The 24,612-nt window shown below is 43.4% G+C and overlaps 2 protein-coding genes across 2 annotated transcripts in view; one reads left to right on the forward strand and one right to left on the reverse strand.

Moving 5' to 3' along the window:
* LOC145889715 (protein jagged-1b-like) overlaps positions 1–6,839 on the forward strand; it is a 36,254-nt gene extending 29,415 nt beyond the window's left edge. The window contains exons 19-26 of the mRNA XM_082980719.1: positions 1,687–1,714; positions 1,830–1,915; positions 2,074–2,187; positions 2,387–2,502; positions 2,577–2,849; positions 3,021–3,152; positions 3,226–3,385; positions 4,488–6,839. Coding sequence (XP_082836845.1) covers positions 1,687–1,714; positions 1,830–1,915; positions 2,074–2,187; positions 2,387–2,502; positions 2,577–2,849; positions 3,021–3,152; positions 3,226–3,385; positions 4,488–6,091 — 2,513 coding nt within the window. The 3' untranslated portion in view covers positions 6,092–6,839. The remainder of the gene's footprint in view (positions 1–1,686; positions 1,715–1,829; positions 1,916–2,073; positions 2,188–2,386; positions 2,503–2,576; positions 2,850–3,020; positions 3,153–3,225; positions 3,386–4,487) is intronic.
* Positions 6,840–6,900: 61 nt separating this feature from the next.
* LOC145889714 (HEAT repeat-containing protein 5B-like) lies at positions 6,901–22,747 on the reverse strand. Its single transcript, XM_082980718.1, is given in 42 exon segments — positions 6,901–7,276; positions 7,440–7,603; positions 7,669–7,876; positions 8,036–8,181; positions 8,296–8,404; positions 8,581–8,705; positions 9,157–9,468; positions 9,753–9,888; positions 10,089–10,216; positions 10,483–10,662; positions 10,868–11,048; positions 11,192–11,281; positions 11,574–11,729; positions 11,791–11,868; positions 12,020–12,123; positions 12,478–12,622; positions 12,737–12,849; positions 13,236–13,394; positions 13,724–13,886; positions 14,188–14,277; positions 14,752–14,831; positions 15,141–15,330; positions 15,734–15,893; positions 16,211–16,400; positions 16,856–17,069; positions 17,167–17,271; positions 17,497–17,630; positions 17,793–17,902; positions 18,093–18,192; positions 18,380–18,532; positions 19,098–19,209; positions 19,522–19,636; positions 19,891–20,026; positions 20,481–20,636; positions 20,855–21,005; positions 21,085–21,221; positions 21,302–21,415; positions 21,632–21,800; positions 21,858–22,067; positions 22,132–22,180; positions 22,236–22,447; positions 22,508–22,747. Coding segments are annotated over 42 exon segments (6,093 nt in total). The 5' UTR covers positions 22,634–22,747; the 3' UTR covers positions 6,901–7,093.
* Between the last annotated feature and the right edge of the window lie 1,865 nt (positions 22,748–24,612).

Below are 24,612 nucleotides of genomic sequence, written 5' to 3' on the forward strand. Positions count from 1 at the left end.
ACCCACAACGTGTCTGGCTGTAACAATGAGAATACCTTCGCTGCCCCTGCGAGACTCAATCATTTAAAACCTGTGTTGGCGATGCGCTGTTTACCACCTCACATCCATTAGCGTCCGTTGGCATCCTTTTACAACAGCACTGTTTCGGCGGCGGGCGTTTTGAATCGCGGACCCGCGCGAGACCTCTAGCCACGTTCTGCAAGGCCGACATTTTATCGTCATTAACGCTGGTAACTGGATATCGCCAGAGTCGGCCATGCGTGTCGGTCGTTCGGGCGTGACAGCAAGGGTCAGCATGGGAAGACCGCTGAAAATTGCCGCTAATTTCGATAAATCGCCTGGGTGAGCACTCGCACCCGATTACGCGACATTGGTGTCAAACGAGTGATTTGAGGAAGCTATTTTTCGCCACGCGACGCGTCACATCACCATTTGCAACGCCTAATTTGGCGCGTGACCCCAAATAGCCCAGTGACATTGTGATTTGGGACCACTTAACACAGAGTGTTTGTAACTTTTTGGCTTGGCCTTTTCGCACAGGTTAAATCGAAAAAAAAACACCAATCTGTTGATTCTTATGAAAGACTAAAATGTCTGTCTGTAGAATCTCATATTCTAACAATGCGGTTATTACCCTAACCATTCTCCATATAAATCTTATGTCCATAATCTATTTCCGTCGTCGTATTCATTGCAAAGGACATATAGGTATTTCACCATGTGCTCATCGCCCAATAATAGCAAAGGCGAAATATTTTTCACTGATGTGGCGAAGCAACTATTTCCGTCTTGCGATCCGTTTCTCGCGGCTTCCGCCTGAAAACACACCTCTCGCTTACATTTGGCCAGGGCCTCGTATCGTGTGGCCTCCATACGATCGAGGAACGCGACCGCCGCACCCAAAAGAGCACAGTAACTTTATATTCCCGATTCCAGTGCTTGTACCCAAAACGAGCGCACAAATTGTAATGTTTGTCTGGCCACGATCCGTTTGGGCGCCTGAACCGCTTGTATTAGTTTTCGAACTTAAATGACAGCGCTGTGCCATGAAATCCATTCCATGGTATTTTCCAACCCCTGTACAGGAAAAATTTAGAGCGGGGTTAATGCTCGCCATTATAATATCATGTTTTTGGAAATGTTGGTCGCACAAGGCTTTGTTCTACATGTGGAAGGTTTTTTTGGGTTGTCGCCACAATTTTACAATGATTAAAATGGAGAGATTTTGGAGCAAATACTTACGCAGCCCACAGAAACCATGTCACTGTTACCTTTTAGCGACACTAAAACACGGCAGGTGATAGTCTCCCCCAATTAGTTAATGTGTCATTTTTCGGCCAAACCTGACTTAGCCTGTGTGCCATGGAGTCATGAGACTGACTGTTCTGTTAGTTCACGAGCGACACGCTCAACGGGGCGCGTCACAAACTGCCTCAAACCGGCCGTGGGGCTGGGCAACTGGCAGAAGGCTGCCTGCTATTATATTACAACAGCCCCATTAGTCGGTCTATTTCCAGCCAAGTCTGGCACAGTCTTTTACTTATGAGTGAACCAAGTGTTTTGCCGGAACTGAAGGGTCCGCGTTGTAGTTTTTTGTCCGACATGTAGATGTTTTTTTGTGAAAACATTTTCCTTTTTGCGCTTTGCCGGCTATTTTGTGTAACATTTCTCTGTTTGCCTTTTCAGATTTGGACGACTGCAGTCCGTACCCTTGGTAAGTAGTTTCTGTTTTAGAATTTAAATTCCTGAAATATTTTTAACTCTATAAGATCCGTTCAGTAATATAGTACGACCCAAAACACATTCGAACCGTCTTTCGTTTATTGCAGCTACAACAAAGGCAAGTGCATCGACGGCATCAACCACTACAAGTGCGAGTGTCTTCCTGGATTCGCCGGGCCCGACTGTCGCATAAGTAAGTTAAAATATAACAACCCAGTGCTGTGTGACCCGCAGGCAATTGACCCCGAGTACGCGGATACTGCTGCGCTGAATTGGTCGATACTAAGAAACCCTCGATGGCTTCAAATCCGTCCGACGATTAACCCGAGTATGTTTTTTTGCCTTTCGCAGATATAAACGAATGTGCGTCGAACCCGTGCGCCTACGGAAGTACTTGTGTGGACTTGATCGATGCGTACAAGTGCGTGTGTCCGCCTGGAAGAAGTGGCAGACGTTGCGAGCAAGGTGCGTATGTGGATCATTTTTCTTGTACCTGTTGTAAGTCACGTATCAACCTGCGCGCTTATTTGCTTTGGATATAATGAAAAGCCAGCGGGTAGTTGCGTGGATTTTTTTCTCAAAATAACTTTACAGTCCTCTTTCCGCTGCAATGCCCTTCATGTACTAATACCATACAAGAAACTAATGTGAATTTTTGATGCAGTTGATAACCCAAACCATGCCTGCGTCTCCAAGGGCAACGTGCACGAGGACGGTGATCGTTGGAAGGAGTCGTGTAACTCGTGCCAGTGCTCCGCAGGGCGGGTCCGTTGCTCCAAGGTATATATAACGCCCTCTATGGGTTCATAGCAATCACAAATGCACATTGTTCTAACCCTCTGCTTGCCCTACAGGTGTGGTGCGGCCCGGAGAAGTGCTCCAGCTCTAGCATGCCGCACACGAAGGTTTGTCAGAAAGGTGAAACGTGCCAACCGTTGACCATCGACGACTGCTTTACGAGGCCGTGTACAAGCAGGGGTTTGTGCCGCAGCGAATCGTTGTCGCCTTATCCGGAGCGCTTGCGTTTCGTTGCCTCCGTGCGCTCTTGTCTGCCAGACAGCGACGACGCGCCAAAAACCAACTGCGCTCGCCTCACCACCTCCTTTAGGCTTGACCAGCTTCCAGAGGTAGGAAAAACTTGAAGATCTCTGCGGGTTATTTTTGTAAAGTAGCTTCCACCAAATGTAGTTACACACGATGCCACTATTGGGTCGGAAACAAAACGGGCGATTATTCAACACATTCTATAGTTACATCTTTTCAACATCTAAAGGCCTTTGCATTTCTTCACTTTGCAGAATTTCTACGTGCATGACGTGTGCGTCGCAGTACGAAACCTCAAGTTGTTTCATCCGTTTGCTCAGCAGCACACTCTGGTGATCAACTGTGGCGCGAGCGAAAAGGAGCGAGGTGACATCCATATCACCATTGTAAGTTGCAGCTTTGCTGTGTGAACCGTTCAGTTGTGAACTGTGCTTAACCAAAACTTTCCACCACTTGCAGTCGTCCAACACGAGCGACCCAAGTGACAACACGGCGGCCGAAGCCAGCGATGCTTTGATCACATATTTGAAGTCAGAGGAAAGCCGGGCATCCGTTCTAGCTGCCATCAAGGAGGTCCAAGTGACGAAAACAATTTACAAGCCGAGGACAGATGAAGACAGTAAGTCCGAAATAATAATTCCCAAACTTAATCCTTTTATTTGAATAATCTTGCTGCCCGCTGGGATTAGACAACGCCTGGGAAATTGCTTACTTTTACCGTGGGTCGCCTGATCGTATTTAATCAATCTAAATGCGTTCCATACCAAAGTCTGTCTTTTTATTACGTGTATAAGCACGAGCAATTGTGATTTTTTAGTCCTTAAGCATAAGGGCGTTTGTTGGGTTGTATCTTCCAGCATACAGATATACAATTCACAAAGTAGAAGGCGCAAGTACTTCTCTATGTATGAGACATTCCAATACTAAATACAAGTCTGAAAGAGCAGCCCTGATAATTCAATTAATGCCCACTCCGATATTATTGGATAGCTTTTCCGTTCACACACGGCAACGCCTAAAAATACCCCACCAATCTGCCTTTAATAACAGGCAAGCAGAGGCGCAGTGTACAGACACCTGCCGCCGGCTTGTGCCTACGTTTTTGGCTTTGGAAGCTCGGAACAACCAATTTGTGATGGCGAACTCGCACCAAAGCGCTTGAAACGAAAACAAAAATTCGCGACCTTTTCATTGCATTCGGGTTATCCGAACCACGCGGTCACGCAATATGACAAGCACGTGCTACTGAAACGCGTGTCGACTCTTCGCAAACTGATCGGCGGAACGTAAACTCCAGGGCGGCATCAAACGGCTCCGAATTCAGCTGCATTAGCTTTCAACCGCGGTCTATGAATCCATAGATCTTCGGGTGACTAAAGGTTCAGGGGTTTTCGATAGTGCCAAACATTCGCCAACTTCGCACAGGCGTTACGCTAAATTGTTTCACGTACATTGATGCGCGTCGCGACACCCCCAACAACTTTGATGGCGAAAAGCGACGCCGGAACTGACTGTTTAGTAAATACCGCCGGCGCGGGCGTTACAGCACCGTTTAAGGCACAAGATCGCGCCTGATGCGACAAAATTCCTTGTAACGCGACCATAAGCACCACTTCCAGACGGCGCTACCCAGGTGTTATTTGTTTGTATCATTGCCAGCCTCCGTTGCCAAACTCCGCCACGCATCTGCCCACTCGCTAACCTTATGTCTTTGCGCGCAGGCTACCTTATCCCTCTTGTGGCTTCCATCGCCGCTGTGCTGGTTGGCATCGTGGTGTTGGCCCTTCTGATCTGCGTGTGCATTTACCGGCGAAACGACCGACGTTCGCGCGACTCTAAATTCATGGTCGAATCGGGTCGACGTGTTGATTCCGTGGAGCGCGTGGACAACAATAACAAACTGAACGAGCAAGAAGACGAGCCTGAACCTGGAGGAAAGAGTCTGAAAGTGATCGGTCTCGATATGCGCAAAATCAACAACGTGCAGCTGCAGGAGAAACAATGCGCCAATCTGGCCCTTGACGTCAACCGCCTGCCTGGCAGTGACAAGGAACCGGTTTTAAACAACCTGTATCCAAAAAAGGTCTCCACAGCTGACTTGGCCGTCTCGGCAGCCGCCGCACAGCGCATGGCAGTGGGCAAATCCTTGCAATCTTCACGCGGTGCGACCGTCAAGCACCCCGCAGTCTCCAAACGACAATATATTTCCTCAAGTGGGGTTGCTTTCACAGCTCCAATGACCACTGTCACGGGCAATGATGACGCATATTATTCAAGTTCCCGAGCACACATGAGCGGCACTTCGGCCAGTTCCAATCCACATTACACTCATTCTCATGAGCCCCACAGCCATCACCATCACGGCGCACGATCCCAACACTCTCGCCTCAGAGAACAACCTGAAATGTCTGACGAGGACGAAGTGTTCGAGACCTCGGGATCGTCTCGCATCAACCCCGAAAGCCGATGTCTGCTTCCCGGCTGCGATTGCCACGGAGACTCCTGCGTCGGCGACGAACGCCCATGTCGCTCCACATTTTCACATCCTTCACAGGAAGACTACTCCGAATCGGAAGAGGTTGCCATGCTGATGGGCCAGACCTCAGGTCCCCCGGCTCCACGAAGACAAAGCCACAACCGACGGCACCACCGCTGTCATCGGCCACACCACCATTACGATGCACCTACCGACGCTTGTCGATCCAATCGGCATCGTCATCGAAGAAGGACACCCCAGCATCAAGCGGCCGTCTATCGCGACTCCGACCTGCCACAGTCGGACGTCGACCCCATAACGTCAGACACTAGCGCTGCACGCGCTAACGCTTCATCGCTCGGCGATGCAGTGTTGCCACCTTACGAAAGCGTGGTGTCGCTCGCTGAGTCGAGCAGTAGCACACCCTGTGACTGCGCACAAGGCCGCCAGTCTTCGGCCTCCAGCGCTCAAGCGGACCAGCCTGTGACGTCCGCCTACCACCAGTCCCCACCGCCGTCGTACTCCCGCCATTATCACAGGCCAACACAGTCGTACCGCAACACCACTCCCGCAGCGGCGCCCCCTAGCGGCTCGGACCACTCCAGTCGCCACCACCAGCAGCGACAAACTTCTATTTATTCGACTCCCGGCTACGAAAATGTACCGGGCACATTCTCGTCTCGCGGTGGCGCAAGAGAGGAAGACGGCGAGTACACAAACAATGAGAGACAGTCGGCTCTCCATGAGCGCCAGGACAGCAGCAGGACTGGATCGCTGTCATCGCCGGGCGACGACTCGACCACTGAGCTGCTGGCCAGTAAGCGTACCCCGCATGAAGTGACTGTATAGCGGGATTCGCGTCGCGGCCCCTTGATCCCACTCCATAGTTCATGACGGTTTCCTTATGCTTGTTATTTCATAATTATTATTACGATTATTATTATTATTTAAGTCAGTAGCGCGCAGTCTGTGTGGTCGTTTCCCTTTGCTTCAGTCTGTATTACCTATCTTATCCATCGTGTGTAAAACTTCTGTGTAACGCCGCTTGCTCCCCGACCACACAAACATTCACCGCAAAAATATGTGTTCGAGCTCACACAATCGACATGTATATGACGTCACACACACACACACACACCAGACGTCACAATGTAAACCCATCCCATTCGTCGAGGCCTATATCCAAAGACAAGCTGAAACTGAGAGATGCACTTGTGCTACTTTCCTATTGACGTCACACCCCGACCTGTGCTATTCTTTCTGTTTGTGGTTCGTTGTTATTCTTTATTTTTTGCAACACGCCGCCGCCGGCACGCGCTTTTCTTTTTTTAATATTATTCCTTTTCGACGTCGTCTGTCGCCGCTTACGGAACTCGGTCGTGGAACGCAATCCAGTTTCCTTCACCCCATTGCGGTTCGTAGCAAGTCATTCGGTATCACTGCCTTTTACACATTTGGTGGACAGCTTATACACCGAGTACTGTATTGCCTCTGGTCCAATATTTGCAGCTGTGCGTGTGTAAATACCAGATACTATTCCAGTACACTCGACTGACTTGTGCGGCTTAAAAGCATGTAAATAAAACTTGAATGTGCGACAGACGAAAATGACTGTCTGGGCTGTTTTGTGTTGTTAGAGTTAGATACAGGTCGACATGTCCGCAGATAGATATTTATTATATACCGCTCGATAAAAGTTGTAAAACTCATAACAACAAACAGTAGGGGATAAAGTTCGATTTCAACTAAAAACAGCAACTAAAAACCGCGCATCCGCGCCGACGTTAGTTCAGTGTGACGCAACAAACACGATTGTGACGCAAATATATAGTTGGGATACGTGGTTAAAGTTTATTTTCCAAAATTTGAGAAGTCCATCTTTAGTTTAATAGTGGGCTGAGCGGCGGTTTTTCTGGTTGCCGCAACGTTATCAGCTGACGTCGCTCTCTGCTGCGCCTGGTGGACCTTCGCCTGGTTGCTACGCAACGCCCCCTCCAACTTTTGCTTCAGGGTCAAGTCCTTCTGCATTGTGGTCTGGGAAAAACAAAATCGCGTTCAGGCGTTTTGTTACCATTGCAACGGGCAGTTACGTTTCTGGTTGAGGAAAATCCAGGCAGCCAATGGATAGAGCACAATGAAAGCGTTACGTATCATTTATAGAAACAAAATACATGCGTTTTGTAATCATAAACGTTACCTTGAAAGCGACTGGATACTTGGGTCCGATCTGCAGGAGCCGCTGGAGGGCGCTTTCGTGCACTTTGTTTTGTGACGTCGGATTTCCGTTAGCGTCACTGCCGTGCGCTTCCACGTTCAGACACGATACGAAAAGAGGAATGAGCGATCGGACCATCTCGTCTCCTGCATAAAACCAATCATTACCTACTGTGGCGAACCCCTGATTAAAAACTTAAATTAAATCTCACTGCTTTCGTCGTCGCTCAGACCGATCAGCAGTTCAAGAAGGTTCAGGCATTCGGCGACGACGGCAGCGTCTTCTGACGTCACGAGGCTTTTCGCTCTTTCAAGCTGCGCGGTGAGCAAGGGTGCCATCCGGTGGACGAAAGGTCGTGATATTGCGTGATCGGGCAGCTTGAATATTGGCGCGAGAAGTGTGGCACACTTGAGTTTGTCCTGAAATTGCGTCGCTGTGTATTTAAAGTTGTTATCTAAAGCAAGTGATTGAAATGACAGCATTCGAAACAGGACAGGTCGTTGTATAAAGCATTTCAGATTTACGTGTATTTAAATGCCATTCCGTTTCAGTAAACGGGCGTTTTGGCCTTGACATACCTTAACATCGCACGAAGTGAACACCTTTTCAAAGTAGTCGAGCATTTCAATTAGCAGCTTGGGGTGTTGACAGACGCTAGGTGGCGCAGTAAGGAGGAATAATGATTGACAGGTGAGCAACGAAGATACATCGAACTTATCCACGTCTGTGAAGATATAACAATAGAACCGCATTTTTACTTTCAGGTTGCACACTGTTCTGCTAATGTTCTATACGTTCTGCACGCACAGTGGGTAGTTTTAAAGCATGCGTTGATTACCTTTTCCAAAATCAAGGATTGACGACAAAGCACTTTGCAGAAGCTTCCTCCATTCATCCTGGTAGAGTTCCATTTTCAAAAACGGGGAAGTTAGGATCGAACGAAATGCCTGAATACAATTTTCGCAATTTCAGTGCAGATACGGTATTAAATGCTTTGTGGGAAGATCTGGTCCTTAATGGTAGAAGAATGTGGCCCTAGTAGATTATGACTATTAGTATCATATATTTCCATAAGGCAATAAGTCTCTGACTGATGTCACAATTCAGGTGAGTTTAGACTTACGTGGAGTGCCGAGGTTGCCACGGAGACAAGCGAAGGTTCCGATTGGCCGTTTTCGTCACGTGACGAGCCTTCGCGAAGAGCGCCGACCAGTAGATATAACACAGTGGGAAGTATTGTTAAGCTACCTGCAAAAGCAAATAAACACATTACAATAAATTCTTGTTTTATCAATCCGAATACCCTTAGGTGTAAAGAACTTGGAGACTGCTTTGAATAAGAAATCTAAGGCTAAGATGCTGAACATATTGAGCGGACGTTTGAAACACAACTGCATGTGTTTTAGCAATAGAACTAATGATGAACACAGATGTGTCTGAAACGTCTGTTTAATGTGTCCAGCATCTTAGCTTTGGATTTCTTATTCAAAACAAGTTAAATAACCGAGACAAAACAAGTAGTGGTGGTTGATGTACAAGCCTCACACAAATTTTGGGTTAATAAAAAACTACATTTTTTAGCAATACGTAAAGTGAACATTAACAGACTCGCCACAGAGCTATTGGGAAACATGAACCACAGTTGCACAGAGTTTGTAGTACATGAGAAACCAGTTTAATAAACAATGTTAAAATATACCTCTCGGTGAACATAGGCATAACACATCGCTCAACAGGCCGATGGCAGAAGCCACTAAGTCGGCCGCCTCCTGCGGAAGCTTCCTATTGGTAGAAACTGCGTCACGTGATTTGTTCCTGCGCGGAAGTTGGGTTAGACAAGTCGCCATATATTGAACGAGATATCACACTTGCCTGAAGGTGGGGTTGATGGCTGGGACTTGTCGAACCAAAACACACATGCAGATTTCGAGAATCGCGAACACCGTCGACTTTCCCGCGTCAATGCCGCCAGACTCACCCCCCTCTCCGTCGACTTTCACTTCATCGAAAACTACGAAAATGTGACGGGGTTTAACGATGGATGCGACCGAAAACTATCTTTATTGGTAATTTTTGTGACGAAAGCATTTAACGCTGTATGACGACAGTATAGAGCAGCACAGCAAGTACTGTAATTGACCAAAACTTTATAAAATATCACTTCCAGTTAATTGGACACCAAACATATACTACGCTAGGGCGAAATTTTATACGTCCATGTGATGCATAACACCAGAAATATTGAAGGGTAATAAAACGTATCTACTTAATTGGGACAAATATCAAAAACCATACCCCCGTCTTGGAAGATGTGCTCTTTGGCAGCGAGTAAAATTTTCTTCACAATTCCAACGACCAACCTCTGGGTGGAGAAAGAATCCCGTGTGAGGAGAAGGCGATGAAGGACGTTCAGGATTTCAATTCCAAGTATCTGGGATTAAACAAGGAACGCTGAAAACTACATTTTGCACACAAACGCCTTCCTACATGTTTAAACCGCGAAGTTCAGTAATTTACAACTTTTCAATGACCATACTTCGTTTCTATACACCACAAATACAGTAGGACTAAAACAAACGAATGCTTGCATTGCATTGGAGTCGGTAGAAATTGGTTTGTGGTCGAACTGACCTGGTTTTCTCCCACTTTGCTTCGTACCCACTTGGACGAGAAGAGAGCGTCCAGAGAGGAGAGGCAAGCTATGATCACACCGACCGAGTCCGATATTCGCGGCGAACACAAAGCCTCGACACACACCCCTGTGAAAAAATAAACTATAAGTGAATGTATAGTTACATAATTTTTCAAAATTAAGTGTTGAGTGGCCAAGTCGCTCATTACAAATAAATTCATCCCAGCACTGCATCGTGGAGGGATTGTGGCCTAGAACTTACCGATAAACGCCCTATAATAAACTAAACAACTGTACACAACGAAAAAAGGCTTTTCGGCTACTTAAGCTGCCGTACATCGAGTATAAGGTATTTCAACATGGACAATAGGATGGATTGGAACGGTGATTTACCCATGACCAGGTGAAGTTTTTTCTCGCGTTCCTCCTCCTTCTTCTCGTCCACCTCATCCTCTGTGGACGCGAAATCAACGTTCGCCAACCACAGTGAAAGCGCGTTGAGGATGTTCGGCCATGCGTATCGATAGTGTGACGTCACTCGCGATGCGCTCTCCATGGTAAAGAAGGCGCCACCTAGTAGGAAGTTTATTTTTAGGTGACAGTTCGCAGCAGAAAACAGTAATATATTGTCACGTTTTTTTTTCAACGAAACGCAATATTTGCAAAGATTGCAAACATTGAAATAAAATTTCCAAACATTTGATTACGTCATAAGATTCGCAGCTACTAACAATTAATATCAATAACAACGTGGTCAGGTAGCCGGTAAGTCCTATACCTTGCTCCGGTAAATGGGCGTGAAACTCTTGTGGCAATTTCAGAATCGCTTGATCTTTCAATGCCTTCTGCCAGTAGTCGGCAAGTTGCTTGAGATGGGGTTCCACCAAACTAAGGAGGCTTCCTCCCGCAGACTTTTTCTCTTCGGCACCCGACTCGTTTTGCACAGCCACGATATAAACCTAAAAAATTAGAACTTAGGTGCTTTTTGAGATTGGCAAAGTGACATAAGCAGGAGTTTTTAGGTCGAAATTCAATTGTAGCAAAAATGTAGTTATAACAACCATGTTGGAGATAGCTATCACGGGATAATCAACCATTTTACCTCCGACCAAGCTTTGAGCACGGCGAGCTTTTCCATCGTGGATGCGCTTTCGCTGTAGATAGGAGCAGACGTTGCATCGTGTTGACTGACCTATAAGAAGGATTTAAACAAAAACAATTATGACGTTTCAACAGAAACACGAGGAAAGTTTAAACAAGTTGTTCTCAAACTGTGCGTCGTTTCAAATTTTCAAGGACGTCGCGAAACAAATTACACAAAAAATTGTTGCAGGTTTTTGAAATAAATGGAGACCATGTAACGAACCACTGGTTTAACCAATACATCACGATCACGACCCATACAACAGTTTTTTTTTGTTTAACGACCGTTTTACAAAACATTCCTAGCGTACCACAAACCACATCAAAAACCGCCCACTCACCTTAGCGAGGCTGGAGACGAGCAGGGCGTGGACGCGTTTGAGATCCGAGAGATCGCTCACAACTCCACTGGCAATCCACGCACTACACACTTCACACGCTCGTACCGTCACATCGTGCGAGTTGTCTGAGAAGGCTGGACGCAATGCCGCCCCCACCTATAGTAGAAGGCGAAATTCGTGAGACTATGAATAGGTTTCGGTAGAAATATTGGCTTACGTTGGCTTGGAACTGCTCGAGAATAACGGAGCCGTGAAACTCGGGTTCTGGGACGTCCTTGAAATATTTGATCACGTCCTGGAACAAATGAAATGCCGTCTAATGGGTACTTTTTTTAAAGAGGGTGGGAAATTCACATGGAGTTATACGCAAGATACGTTGTTCGTATAAGATCATCAATTTTTGTTTTATGGTCGGGAAAGTTGCGTTAAAACCAGAGTGGACAAACCTGCAGGGCTTCCAGTCCAGCCATGCGAAGTTGTGCGCTGTTGTCTGTGGCAGCCATAAATGTCATACGGACCAGGTCGGAAAGGTGAAGGACCAGAAAGTCTCCTGAATACATGTTACTCGTTAAAAAACATAATTTGATAGGCAACACTGTAGGTGTTTATGTTAATAATAAGAAAAATCCGGCATTTGCATTACATGGAATTACAGCATTGCACGAACAATGGATTTAATAAACTACACACGGATACCAACATGTTTGCGAGTGAAAAAAATACATGTGTAGAACGACAAGTGACTATTTTGTTTCTACATTTTATACCGCACTGGGATTCGAACCCAGGCTATTCTGCTCACAGATCCTGATCAGGTCCTACTTTAGATAAGTATCAAGCTTTCACCGATAATGCCGCCTTCAGAATCGACAATAATGGGCTTTTGGGCCCACGTAGTACTTACCGCGTTTGCCACCACGGACGATGTTCCTGGCGGCCGCTAAATCGAAGTGTGCCGGGTTCGAATCCGACTGACGACACATCGCGATGATTCGACGTACCAACTCCACTGCGAATACGCGGGTCGTCCAGCGAGGTGTTATCACGTTCTGAAACACGTGGATGTTACCAATAGCTATAGGTTTGCGACTTATATTCCTCTCTCTTGTGAAGAGGGACGTAAGAGAATTAAAGTAAGTTTTTTGTGCGTTATCTCAACTTACTTTTCCTTTTCCTTCCTTTTTGGTGGTAAATGTGTCATCGTCGTTGGTGTCTTTGGTTTCGTCATCACCAGCCTCTTGTTGTTCAGTTTCGATCGTTTTTAATGCTACGCGATCTGCGACACAGAAAAAAAGATGATTTTTCCAGTCACGAGTTATTAAGAGTGTGGGAGCTATTACGCATTGCGAAATCGTTCATTTCATAGGATATAACACAATTTAATTTTTTTGTATATTTTGCGAAATTGTTTCCGAAATGATGAATGTTGGGTGTTCTGAACCACTGTGAGATTCGGCACTTTACGTGGTATGCATACAGGAAAAGTGCCAAAATTAATTTCAAAACTTGAGCTATTTCTTATTATCGATATTTGGGACAAATTATAGAGTGCAATCTCGCGTATACCAACCTTTTACACACACAAACCTGTTGCTTTACTGACATTGTCACAATAAAACGGCTAAAGGTACACCCCATAAAAAGCAAGCAGCCTTTGCTTACCGGTGGAAGCGGCGAGTGTCGACTTGCAAAGGTCGAGCCAGAATCCAATGTTAGACAGAGCAAGGTGTTGCAAGATGTGACTGAGCGAGTCTCGAACGTCAGAGACCAGTTTCGTGTCGACCTCGCGATCCAATAAAAAGAACAAGGCGCCTTCCAAACCTGGGAGAAGGGATACAACTTTATGGGATTCCGATAACACAACGACGTTTTGGGTAGTTTGGTCAATGTGTCAGATTCTTTTTTGCTTTCGTTAACTCCTAGGTAGCCTTTGAAGATAAAACTAGCCCAAAAGTATATTTTATTATATTAAATAAAAAAGCCCAAAGCTAGAAAATCTGGCACGTAATCACAATATTGTGTCATTCAAATACTTGTAAATACCATCTAAAAAACGCGTGTTGTTGACTTATACGTTATATCGTGAAATAAAAAAGACCTGCAATAACTAGTATGGCATGACTTCAATCTTTAAGCAAAAGGTTACGAACCCGTTTCGCCGATCATAACGCCACGCTTCACGTCACATATGTCACGCTCAGTTGACGATTTGGCGGCAATCTCGCACACCTCGGCTGCTTCCTTCTGCGAGAGCTGACGTAAGCAGGAGACGCTTGCACGACGAAGAATGAGATGCCAACTTGACAAGTAGCGCTAAGGTCATACAATTTTAGTGCGGGCCCTCTTGATATTTTTTTAATTATTAATGCTGTCGTTGTAATAGTTTGTTTGAATTTCGTTCTGCAAGCAAGAAATTCATGAAAAATTTGCCAACGTTAATAATTTACGTGGTTTTTATGTAATGTACATCATCTGCTTTAAACATTTAACAAGCTATAGCTTACATTATTAATACAATAAGGTGCGTGGAGATATTTTTAAACAGTTTTGTGTAGTAATATGGTGGGATTGCATGCAGTCCGCACATTTAAATGATTCTACTGCCTCAGCTTACCCCAAGTCTTGGCACCAAACTGGAGAGTTCAACATGTCTCGGAGCAAAAAGATGCAGCTGTTGAAGACACGAAATGGACTCGGCCTGAACCTGAATAGAAATAACAAACGTGCGTTAATCTCATCATAGTGTCTGTGTTCATGTCCAATGACACCCGTAAACTTATACGTCGAGCCAAAAATACACGGCAATTTTCGTTGCAAGGACACCAAGGGTATAAATACATGGAGTATTCAGTGGGTTACGTGGGTTGAAGCAGGAAGACTTCAAATAGACGTGCGATGCAAGTTTTTAACATTTGTTCATATTAAAACTGTACCTCAGGCGACAGAATATTATGAGTGCGCTGTACTGAAGGGACATGAATTATTTAACACGGAGATCATTAGCTCCGATAAGCAATATAAAAACAACGTTGAGGAAACAATAATAATCTATGAAACTACTCTGATCTTTTATGTAGCACTCAGTAAACTATAGCCTATTCTGTCGACAGGCAACGAGTACGACTTTTTTCAGGGAACACTGAATAATGGCAATGCTTTAATTGTGGTAACTTCTTACCTGTGCATCGGTGGAATGAGACATGATGGCGCAACAAGTTAAACACGACGACCGAGCAGATGATATCGAAACCGTGGTCCCTTAAACAACAACATTATATTTTTAATATATTTTTTCCTCACCGCGTTTGAACCCAGTATATCCTGAACATCAAACAGAGGTGTTTTATTTGACATATGGGTCAAGCGCCTAGGGCTAGGCAACAATTTTTTTTTTTTTTGACCGCACCGGGATTTGAACTCAGGATATCCTGGGCACGAATCCCGATCAGGTTTTTTTCTTGGTATATGGGTCGGGCGCTTGACCAATGCTGCCAATCACCACAATGTATCATTGAGGCAAACACAAACAGGGTGACGTCGCCATCTAGTTGCGCACAACGGATTTACCTTGCAGCTCTGGACCCAAGGTGGTGATAAGCGCTCCGAGACATTTTCCAAGACATCGGTGTACTTGGAAGTGATGTGGGGCTACTTGTAGGAAGAGGTTAAGTACAACTTGGAGTGTGGCGTCAACGTAGGATCGGAACATGGGTCCAAAAGCGTCGATGATGAGCGAGAGGGCGTGAAGCGACCAAACCTATAACAGTAGATGAAGGGGAATTGATACAGGCTCGACAAAAATCGGATGACGGAAGTTATATATAAAAGCATGTAACTTTTACTTAAAGTATTTTGTTTGCGGGTCAGGCTACTATGTATTGACACAAGACAAGTGAATGACCCAAAAATGAATGGATTACTTTTCGGGAATGGATTTGGAGATCTGTTTTTTAGCGGACGTATTGATGCGGTGTTACAACAAACGAAACACTTAACACGTCATATTGTATTTGGTAGTTTTAAGAAAATAATAATATCATGATAACAGTATACTTTTCTACATAAAAAAATTATTTCTGATGCTGCCGGGCATGTTTTATTGCTGCAGGTTTACTTTTATCGCAAAATCCTCATGCACAGAAGAGATTAATTGAACATACTTGGACTTCAGGCGAGTTGTTGTCCTGGGAAAGTGCGAGTAATATCCCCACACTCGTGCGCAAATGTTGACCCGATCCCATCCCACCAACATACCGGTGGAGGCAGCCGAGAGCAAGGGAATGCCCCGTCCGCGATATGACGTCACGGGCGGTCTTCAATCTGCAAAACCAAGGGAAGTCAGACTTTTTTTTTTGAGAAATTAGAAAGAGATTTGCTTCAGAAATTTAAATTATTTCAGGATAACTTTGCTCCAATTTGAAAACATTCATAACGTATGTTATGGTAATAAATTTAACTGGGCTCTTATGAGCAATTTTAGAATGGTATGAATCAAGGTAAATGCACGGTTACAGAGTTAATCTGGTTCTTATGCGCTGTGTCTACTTGTAATTACACACAATCGAACTTCGAAAAATCCACATTTTCTTCTAATTAAAAATTTTTTTTGCTTTCATGAAGAAAAAAAAAACGCGAACTTGTCAAAGCAAATCTGGGCAGTTTTTGCGACGAATCCGGCGTCGTTGGTGACTTGCGCCATCCTTCCAACCGCCTCCCCAGCCGCACATCGCAGTGTGACGTCAGTTGACGCCAGAGCTGATATGATCAGTTGGGTGGCGGCGTTTCGAATCTCCTCTCCTCCCAAACGACGCTTGTTCTCGCCCAGACCTGTAAAGAACGTGTAAAGGAAGATAAGTTACAAAATGAGTATAGATATTATGTGTAAGATGCTAATGCATTCACATTGTTGGCATTTGTAATGCGATTCTTAGCCGATTTTGTTATGAAGTTACCAAACATTGAAGAGTAATATATGTGCAAAAAAAAGCCATAATATTGCAAAGCTGCAAACAGGGTGTGTACACGCACTGTTTCGACCTGTAAGGTCTCATCAGTGCAGCTGTTGAGTGGCACTGTGCTAGCTTTCACACTAGCAGGCACACTAGTCTCCACTTTGTGGTACCTTTCGGTCAACGTCGATCTGCAGGGGACCCTATACTAGGTACCGAACAACAGAGACGACGAACCACTGTGGAGCGCACTATGGCCAAACGGACCGTAACATCTTAAATTATTTACTTTACTGCTGTTAGTTATTTTGTATGTTATATATTAAGTCTCACCTTTCAGGGCGCATATGAGAGCCGTGAAAACGTTTATCTGAATCGCACGGTGGCGCTGTTGGTTTTTCTCAGCCTGACGCGCGCAGTCGTCAAAATGTTTCAGCATCTGTAGTCTGTGCTTCATCGCCACGTGGGGAAAGGCGATACCGAAAAGTGCGATCGCAGCGTCGATTACGCTGACCCCAAGCGGCAGTGGTCCAGGCGCCAATTTGTCCTGAGGGTGGCGCAATAGAGTAACGTCAGTGAAGCCCGCACAAAAATAAGGACTATACGTTTAAATATAAAAATACATAACCAATGCATATTGTTACCAGTGGACATTGTAGGTAAATGCAGGTCGGGTCATGCTCAAGAGATCCAGATCCAGAGGCACTGTGACCTTGCAGTTGGTTTTCAATTAAAGATTGATCCGTTTCCTTGAACAGAAGCTTGCGTAAATGCCAGAAATCACGTATCAGGTTGAAGAAATCACAACCGTTTACGTAACAATATAAATATAATAACGTAAGGTTCTGCTATTGCGAGTTTCAGCTAAAACGTCTTCCAGCGTTATCAATATAAACTTTCTCTGATGGTGCGATAAAATACACATCAGAATCGTTTCGTTTTAACTTCGGTCGTGTGAGTTTAAATACAATTACCTTCAACCACGAGCCAAGAAGAACGCTGTCATCCTGATGACACAGTGAGTGAAGAAGTGATGTAGTGGTGTTAGCCGGGTTATCTGTGAGCGTGAATTCCGCTACCAGCTCACGTAAAAGAGCACTAAAACTACCTGTACAGGAAACATGTTGACTGTAGCGACACAAGAAGATCGATTATAATTCATGGAAAAACAAGTTTCTCCTGTAACATTTTGAGAAAGAATAAGAAAAATTCCAAGCTACTTGTGCGACGATATATATATATATATGTAGGAGACAGGCAAGTGTCGTACCTTCGTATGAGCTTGGCGGTAATAGGCCAAGGATGTCATAAAGCCGAAGTCTAACCATTGCAGAGCTGGCCTTCAAGTGAGGCCCGTGCATGGAAATGATTTGAGGCAACCTTGTAAAGAAAACGTGTCCAGTTATCAGGTGATTTGCACTTGGAAACTTCACCCTATATTTTTTTCTTTTTCTTTTTTAAATTATTTGACCACACCGGGGTTTAAACCCAGGATGTCCTGGGCACGAATCCCGATCAGGTTTTCTTCTTGATATATGGGCGCTTGGCACTACATTGCTGTGTTACTTACATGGCCATCATCGCCATAGCGCTCTCCAGTGGCACCATAAGTTTACGTGTTATGTCTTCGGTGAGGAGTTCACTGCAATGCGCCACAAAACTCCTCATGGCTGTAAAAACACATGTAAGAAAATTCAACAACAGGGCGAGTCTCAGTGGAAGTACCAGGTAAACTTGAGTGTAGTACACGACGGTATAGCTGTATATGCCATAACGCAAAGTAGACAATGCGTTAGGTAACCTAAAAGAGGTATGTTACATATACAGCAAAAGAAACAATCGGGACTGGGAACTCACCACAGAGCGCTCCAGATCTAGATTCGAGCGTAAGTTGCCAAGTGAACGAGTCGCCTCTTTGCTTCTCCTGATCCAACTCCCTCATGGAGCGAGGAAACGCGGTCCTCCACAAGAGGAGGAGTTTTGGAATAAGATGTTTTACTGTGGATGGACCTAAATATGAACGCGTATTATTTGATAGTAAAAAGAAGAAAACGAGAAACAATGTCAGGTGAAGATTGTTGCAGCACAAAAAACACTGGGGTTCGTGCGCTAGATATGATCTTTCTCCAGCAATTAAACGAGTATACACTGGTGCAGAGGTTCATAATTACGGAAGACACTTGAGCAGCGGAAGGCAGAATCGTTAAGGCCTTACTGCTTCGTGACGAAGTAACTAGCATTGGTCTGGAAAGGTCCGGTGTATGGATATAGATTAATTTTCACGATTACTAGTTGAACACCAACACACACAGAAAAAGGTTGCCCATTTCTAAAGTAAAACATCTTCATGCACACAAGGATAATAGATCTCGTTTAAACTGTCATTTTCCACAGATTTCGTTTCGTAATGGCCTTTCAAAACATGCAGAAACGCGCTTTAAAAGGATTAGCGTCGACCGGAAAGGAACGTTGAAATCGATATTTATCGATCCCGGTGCTCGGTTTTCCTTGCATAAACCTCTACATCCCCCATTTGGCGTTCTATTGTAAAATATCCGCGTCGTCAATCTCTTACCGAGTGTCATAATGGAGCCAATAAGTAGCCAAGCGCCCTGTGTTCTGTGAATAGAAAGCTGACGATTCTGGTTCACTGAGCGTAGCATCTCCTCGGCGATGGTAAAGACGACCTGGGTTTAAGTTGCATTAACAATAATAATCGGCTTGTATTTATCAGCTAGTCATGTTTATTCGATGCGGATTATTGGAACGTTTTATAAGCCCTGATCATCCTTATGGGGATAAAATGTCTTGTTAAATATCACTCAGAACTAGATGTCGTTGATCGTCTTTTGCAACGCACACGAGAAAGGCAATTACGCTTAAAGCTAAGTTGACCGAAAAATGAACATTACAGATCAGTCTACAATTTTAACAAACCGAAATGCGTGGATACGTTTTCAGTTACCAACAAAAGTGCGAACTAAAATCAATAGCTTTACCTTGCCCTTAGCCTGTGGAATTCCCATCGGACATTCTTGCACAGCCCCAAACAAGGCTGAAAGCGCTGAGCTGTAGCCAGAAATTGCGTCCCCCGAGGCTCGCAGCTTTTGCAGTCTTAACATAAACAAGCCATTACATTACAATCACTCGAAAAATAATGACACAACTAGAAAATGGAATTTGAAATGTGTGGTAATTGGCCACACCAAACAACCGTTTTACACCTAGTGCATTTCTTATGTAATGTTTAGAAAGCGTTTTAACATAGCTAGAAAAAAATTCAGGTGCATATTAAAAAATGTATTTAAATTAAAATGTGGTGCCTTGTGTTCATTTGAACCAATATATTGATGGGACAAAATGCATACTTTTCAATGCTCTTGTCTATTAAACCTGTAAGCTGGGATGGAATGGCAACACTTATGCAACGCAGACACCAGGCAGCTGAGAGCCTTGCTGAGTGGGCAGGAAACAGCAATACACTCATAATGCAGTCAATCACACCTGAAAACAAACAAACAATATGATTGCAAAAATCTTTACCAATGTGGAAATATTGTGAGGTACAAACTAATTCTAATGCTTTAATGTTTTCACGTTTATGGATTTTAGTAAAATGGTATATATTACGCTTAGTCCACAATAATGTTTCCAAAAATTTTTGTCCCAAGAACACTGCAATGTTATTTTATTTGACAAGGAACGCCGCTATTGTCAGACGCATAAAGTAAACCTGTTTTGCACTTAAATAGTAGTTCCTAAAGATTTAGACGACAACAAACGATGAAATTATAGAACTTTAAGCTTAACACAAAAAGCTTAATAGACACTTTCAAAAGGCCTATCTAACAGCTCATAGAATCCACATTTTTTTGTGAAACCCTAGGGCTGTTTGGAATTTACTTTGGGGAATGTTGAAAAAAAGAAAAACGCTCAAAAATATGTCAAATGCACTTACTGTTTTGAGCATCGTTAACCAGTGGAAGAGCAGATGTACCAAGTGATCTCATCATACTACCAACTTGCAGGCAAGCGCACACAAGAACATGCTGGATCTGAAAAACCTCGGCCGATGATGAGCTGTTAGGGTTGTTTCCATCAACCGCAAATGTGTCTAAAACCAAATAATTGCTTTGTTTAAGACGGAATGCAATAGCTTTATTATATCGAGAGTGATTGTCAGATTTACTTTGTCATTTACACAAAACATGGTCAAAATCTTTCCTTTTTTAACTTCAGAAATACAATTTCATTTACGACGAAAAAAGCATGCTCTATGGTCCATAACAATTTCAAATAGACACGTTTTTTACAAAACCAGCAGCAACTTACCAACAGTGGTCATGTGTTTATTGATGATTTGACACAATTCACGGATTGCTGCCTGTTGTTGAGATTCCCCAAGTATCGCACCCAATGTGGACTGTAGGATGAACGAGACACAGCGTCGAGAATACACAGCCTCAACATGGGAGGAAGTTGCCTAAAACCAACACAAATACATAGGTAATTTTTCTATCAATCAACTCAAACATTACGACCAGTGGCAAGGATAGTTTTACCTTAGGATGGGCTACAATGTCAAGGACTTTGGTGACAAAAAGAGCTAAATGCCTTTCGAGCCATTCCGTACCCAATTCGCGTAAAAATTCCACATAGGCTTCTGTGATACCGATGCGGATACTTCGCACTGATCCAGCTTTAAGTAGTTGTTTAATTTAAGCAAAATACTAAGCTTAACAAATGCAAATGTATATCTTCAAATCATTTCCTGCTCACCACTAGCTGATCCCTTTAATAGCTCCCTGGCCCCTCCAGTTGATCCTGCATTGAAAAATCCATTTGCCAATGAAGAAAGTGCCTCATCCAAAGTAGGCTTTCTTCCCTTGGTTACTGGAAGGAAAATGGACAAAATTCAACAAGATGCTTTGCCTTTAAGCAAGGAATAATAAAAAATATAGGATTTCAACACCACTTGGTCTTGGATATACATACATTTTTTCTATATAGCACAAAAAACAAAATAGCAAAAAACAGATTACATTTTAAAATTGACGGGATGGGCCAGCTGAGAACCAAAAGTGGTTACTATAATATGTGAAACCCTACCAGCAGGCCTTGGCCGTTGAGTGCCAGCTACTAGGGTCCCAAGAAGCCTAGCAACAGCACATCTTGTTTCGTATGTACTACTATCCAGGGATCTGACACATTGCTGTATCAGTGACTCAAATTCATTTGTGTAAACAAAAGCTGATTCCTTCACCAGTTCTTCTAAGCACTGCAAACAAATTTGAATTTACAGGTGACATCATTGACAGTGACTCCTGAAGAATACCTGAGCAGCTGATGTTCGTACATTCATTGATCTATCTACCAGCGCTAATTTGGCTGCTTTGTAAATGTCTCTATGACACATAGTGGCAGAAGCACCGAGTCCAACCAACAGGGAATGGAGCGCAACCATTGTTTCTGCACGAGTTTGCGACTCAGCATTTCTCAACCCCTTAACAAACACTTGCACCGAATCTGGAAATAGTCCCCCAAGCTGCAAAATAATATATACATAAAAGAATTACACTGAGTGAATACTTTGAAATTTGCCCACTTACCATTCTGCCATTGTTTTCATACAGAACGCCTGCACAAACGATGGCTGACCTAAGAAAACCACACATATATTGAAAGAATAACTACCTTTAATAACAGTACTCACAGTCGTGTTAACAAAAAGCTTGGTGAGTCGTCCTTGTTTCTAACAATTTCATTGCACTTGTTGACTGTCTCGTAAATGGTAAAACTATCCCCCACTTTATACAGTGCCGACAAACACTGACCGATTAGAGTCCTAGTTGGGGGCCCAGGGCCGGCTGATATTTGAGCATTGAGCTGAGACACTAACTTGTTTTGCTTCTCCTTAATGTCTGACTGCAAACGATAACGAAAAAAGGTATTTTACAGTTCAGTAAAGCAAAAAATGTAACATACCTTTTGTGATGCTTTCAAAACCTTAAACAAAAACCGGAGCCACTCATATATAAAAATAGGCCTCTTATTCTCTGGTACAGTTTTTAGGGCTTCTTCATTAAGCAGAAGGCCATGTGCAAGTTCCATCGTTTTACAAGGGAATTATACTTGTAGTGAAAGTCAAAAACTGACAACATGCATTGTTAAGCATATGCTGCTTATGTTCTGAGCCTATGGTGACTAAAAAGGAGTTTGTATAATCAGCAAAACACAATTCACTCACAATTTATCTTTCCTTACACCCTCTGTGCTGTGGGTTGCCAGTGAAAAAAAGAAACATAGAGTTGTCATCAGGCAGGCACTCACTGAACTGAACTTTTCGGTTTTGTCAACATGCACGTGAGTCCAGTGCCAAGAGCTATGACATTTGTTGCGCATGGGCGATTGCGATGGACAATTCTTGATAGTTTATTATGCAAAACAAAGCAGTAAAATATAAATCTGCGTAACTGTGCCAATCAGCTACAAAATGTGAAATACATAATATCCGAAATAACTACATCATCAACAAAAATTACATTTAACAATAAAAAGCACAGTCGGGGAACTTGGACTCACTTTCAATGTTTAATTTCCTCATGTCACAGAAACCTGTTTGGAGGGTTAGATCAATGATTTTGAATGTAAAATCTTTTAAAATCATTGGTTAGATTGCACAGTTTTTATTACACGGTTATAGCAGATGCAATTCATAGATCTGAGTTTGTGTGACCATTTGTTTATAATGGTGCTAGTTTAATTCCACGAACGACATCACGGAACTCCGTTACAGATGGATCTTCACAAAAAAAAGTTCAACATCCCGTCGTTTTTGCGTGACATTCAAGAAAGCCAAAGTAGTTATTCCGGTATAGAAAAAAAAACACAAAACAAATCGAATTTCAATGAAAATAGTTAGTGTAGTCCCATAATGACTAAAAAGGAGTTTGTATAATCAGCAAAACACAATTCACTCACAATTTATCTTTCCTTACACCCTCTGTGCTGTGGGTTGCCAGTGAAAAAAAGAAACATAGAGTTGTCATCAGGCAGGCACTCACTGAACTGAACTTTTCGGTTTTGTCAACATGCACGTGAGTCCAGTGCCAAGAGCTATGACATTTGTTGCGCATGGGCGATTGCGATGGACAATTCTTGATAGTTTATTATGCAAAACAAAGCAGTAAAATATAAATCTGCGTAACTGTGCCAATCAGCTACAAAATGTGAAATACATAATATCCGAAATAACTACATCATCAACAAAAATTACATTTAACAATAAAAAGCACAGTCGGGGAACTTGGACTCACTTTCAATGTTTAATTTCCTCATGTCACAGAAACCTGTTTGGAGGGTTAGATCAATGATTTTGAATGTAAAATCTTTTAAAATCATTGGTTAGATTGCACAGTTTTTATTACACGGTTATAGCAGATGCAATTCATAGATCTGAGTTTGTGTGACCATTTGTTTATAATGGTGCTAGTTTAATTCCACGAACGACATCACGGAACTCCGTTACAGATGGATCTTCACAAAAAAAAGTTCAACATCCCGTCGTTTTTGCGTGACATTCAAGAAAGCCAAAGTAGTTATTCCGGTATAGAAAAAAAAACACAAAACAAATCGAATTTCAATGAAAATAGTTAGTGTAGTCCCATAATTTCCAGCAAAAGAAAATAGGAATCATATCTTTTGTTCGTCGTTCCCAAAACGGGAACCAAACAACGTACATTTAAATGAGGCAATATTATATTTCCGTTGGTGCGTGTGAGGCACAATGACACACACAATTTCAACAAAATAGACCCCCTGAATTCCCCAAGCACTATTCTTGAACCATTTTTCGCAAATTCACTTGTAGCGTGTTGTTCTGTAAAGGCTATAATCATTGTGGTTAACTGTAACACAAGTTTATTATCGACTTGATTTACTTATATTAGGAGTTGTTTCTGTTCGGCGGATCTTCATTATAATAAATATCGTATAGAGTGTGGTTAGAAAGCAAAGTCATCACAAGGAAGGAAAGGCGTTTTTCCAAAAGTTTGACAATTTGAATGTGGTGAAACTGCATCGACAACATA

Source organism: Ascidia mentula, chromosome 2 (genome assembly GCF_947561715.1).
Source record: "Ascidia mentula chromosome 2, kaAscMent1.1, whole genome shotgun sequence".
NCBI lineage: Eukaryota > Metazoa > Chordata > Ascidiacea > Phlebobranchia > Ascidiidae > Ascidia > Ascidia mentula.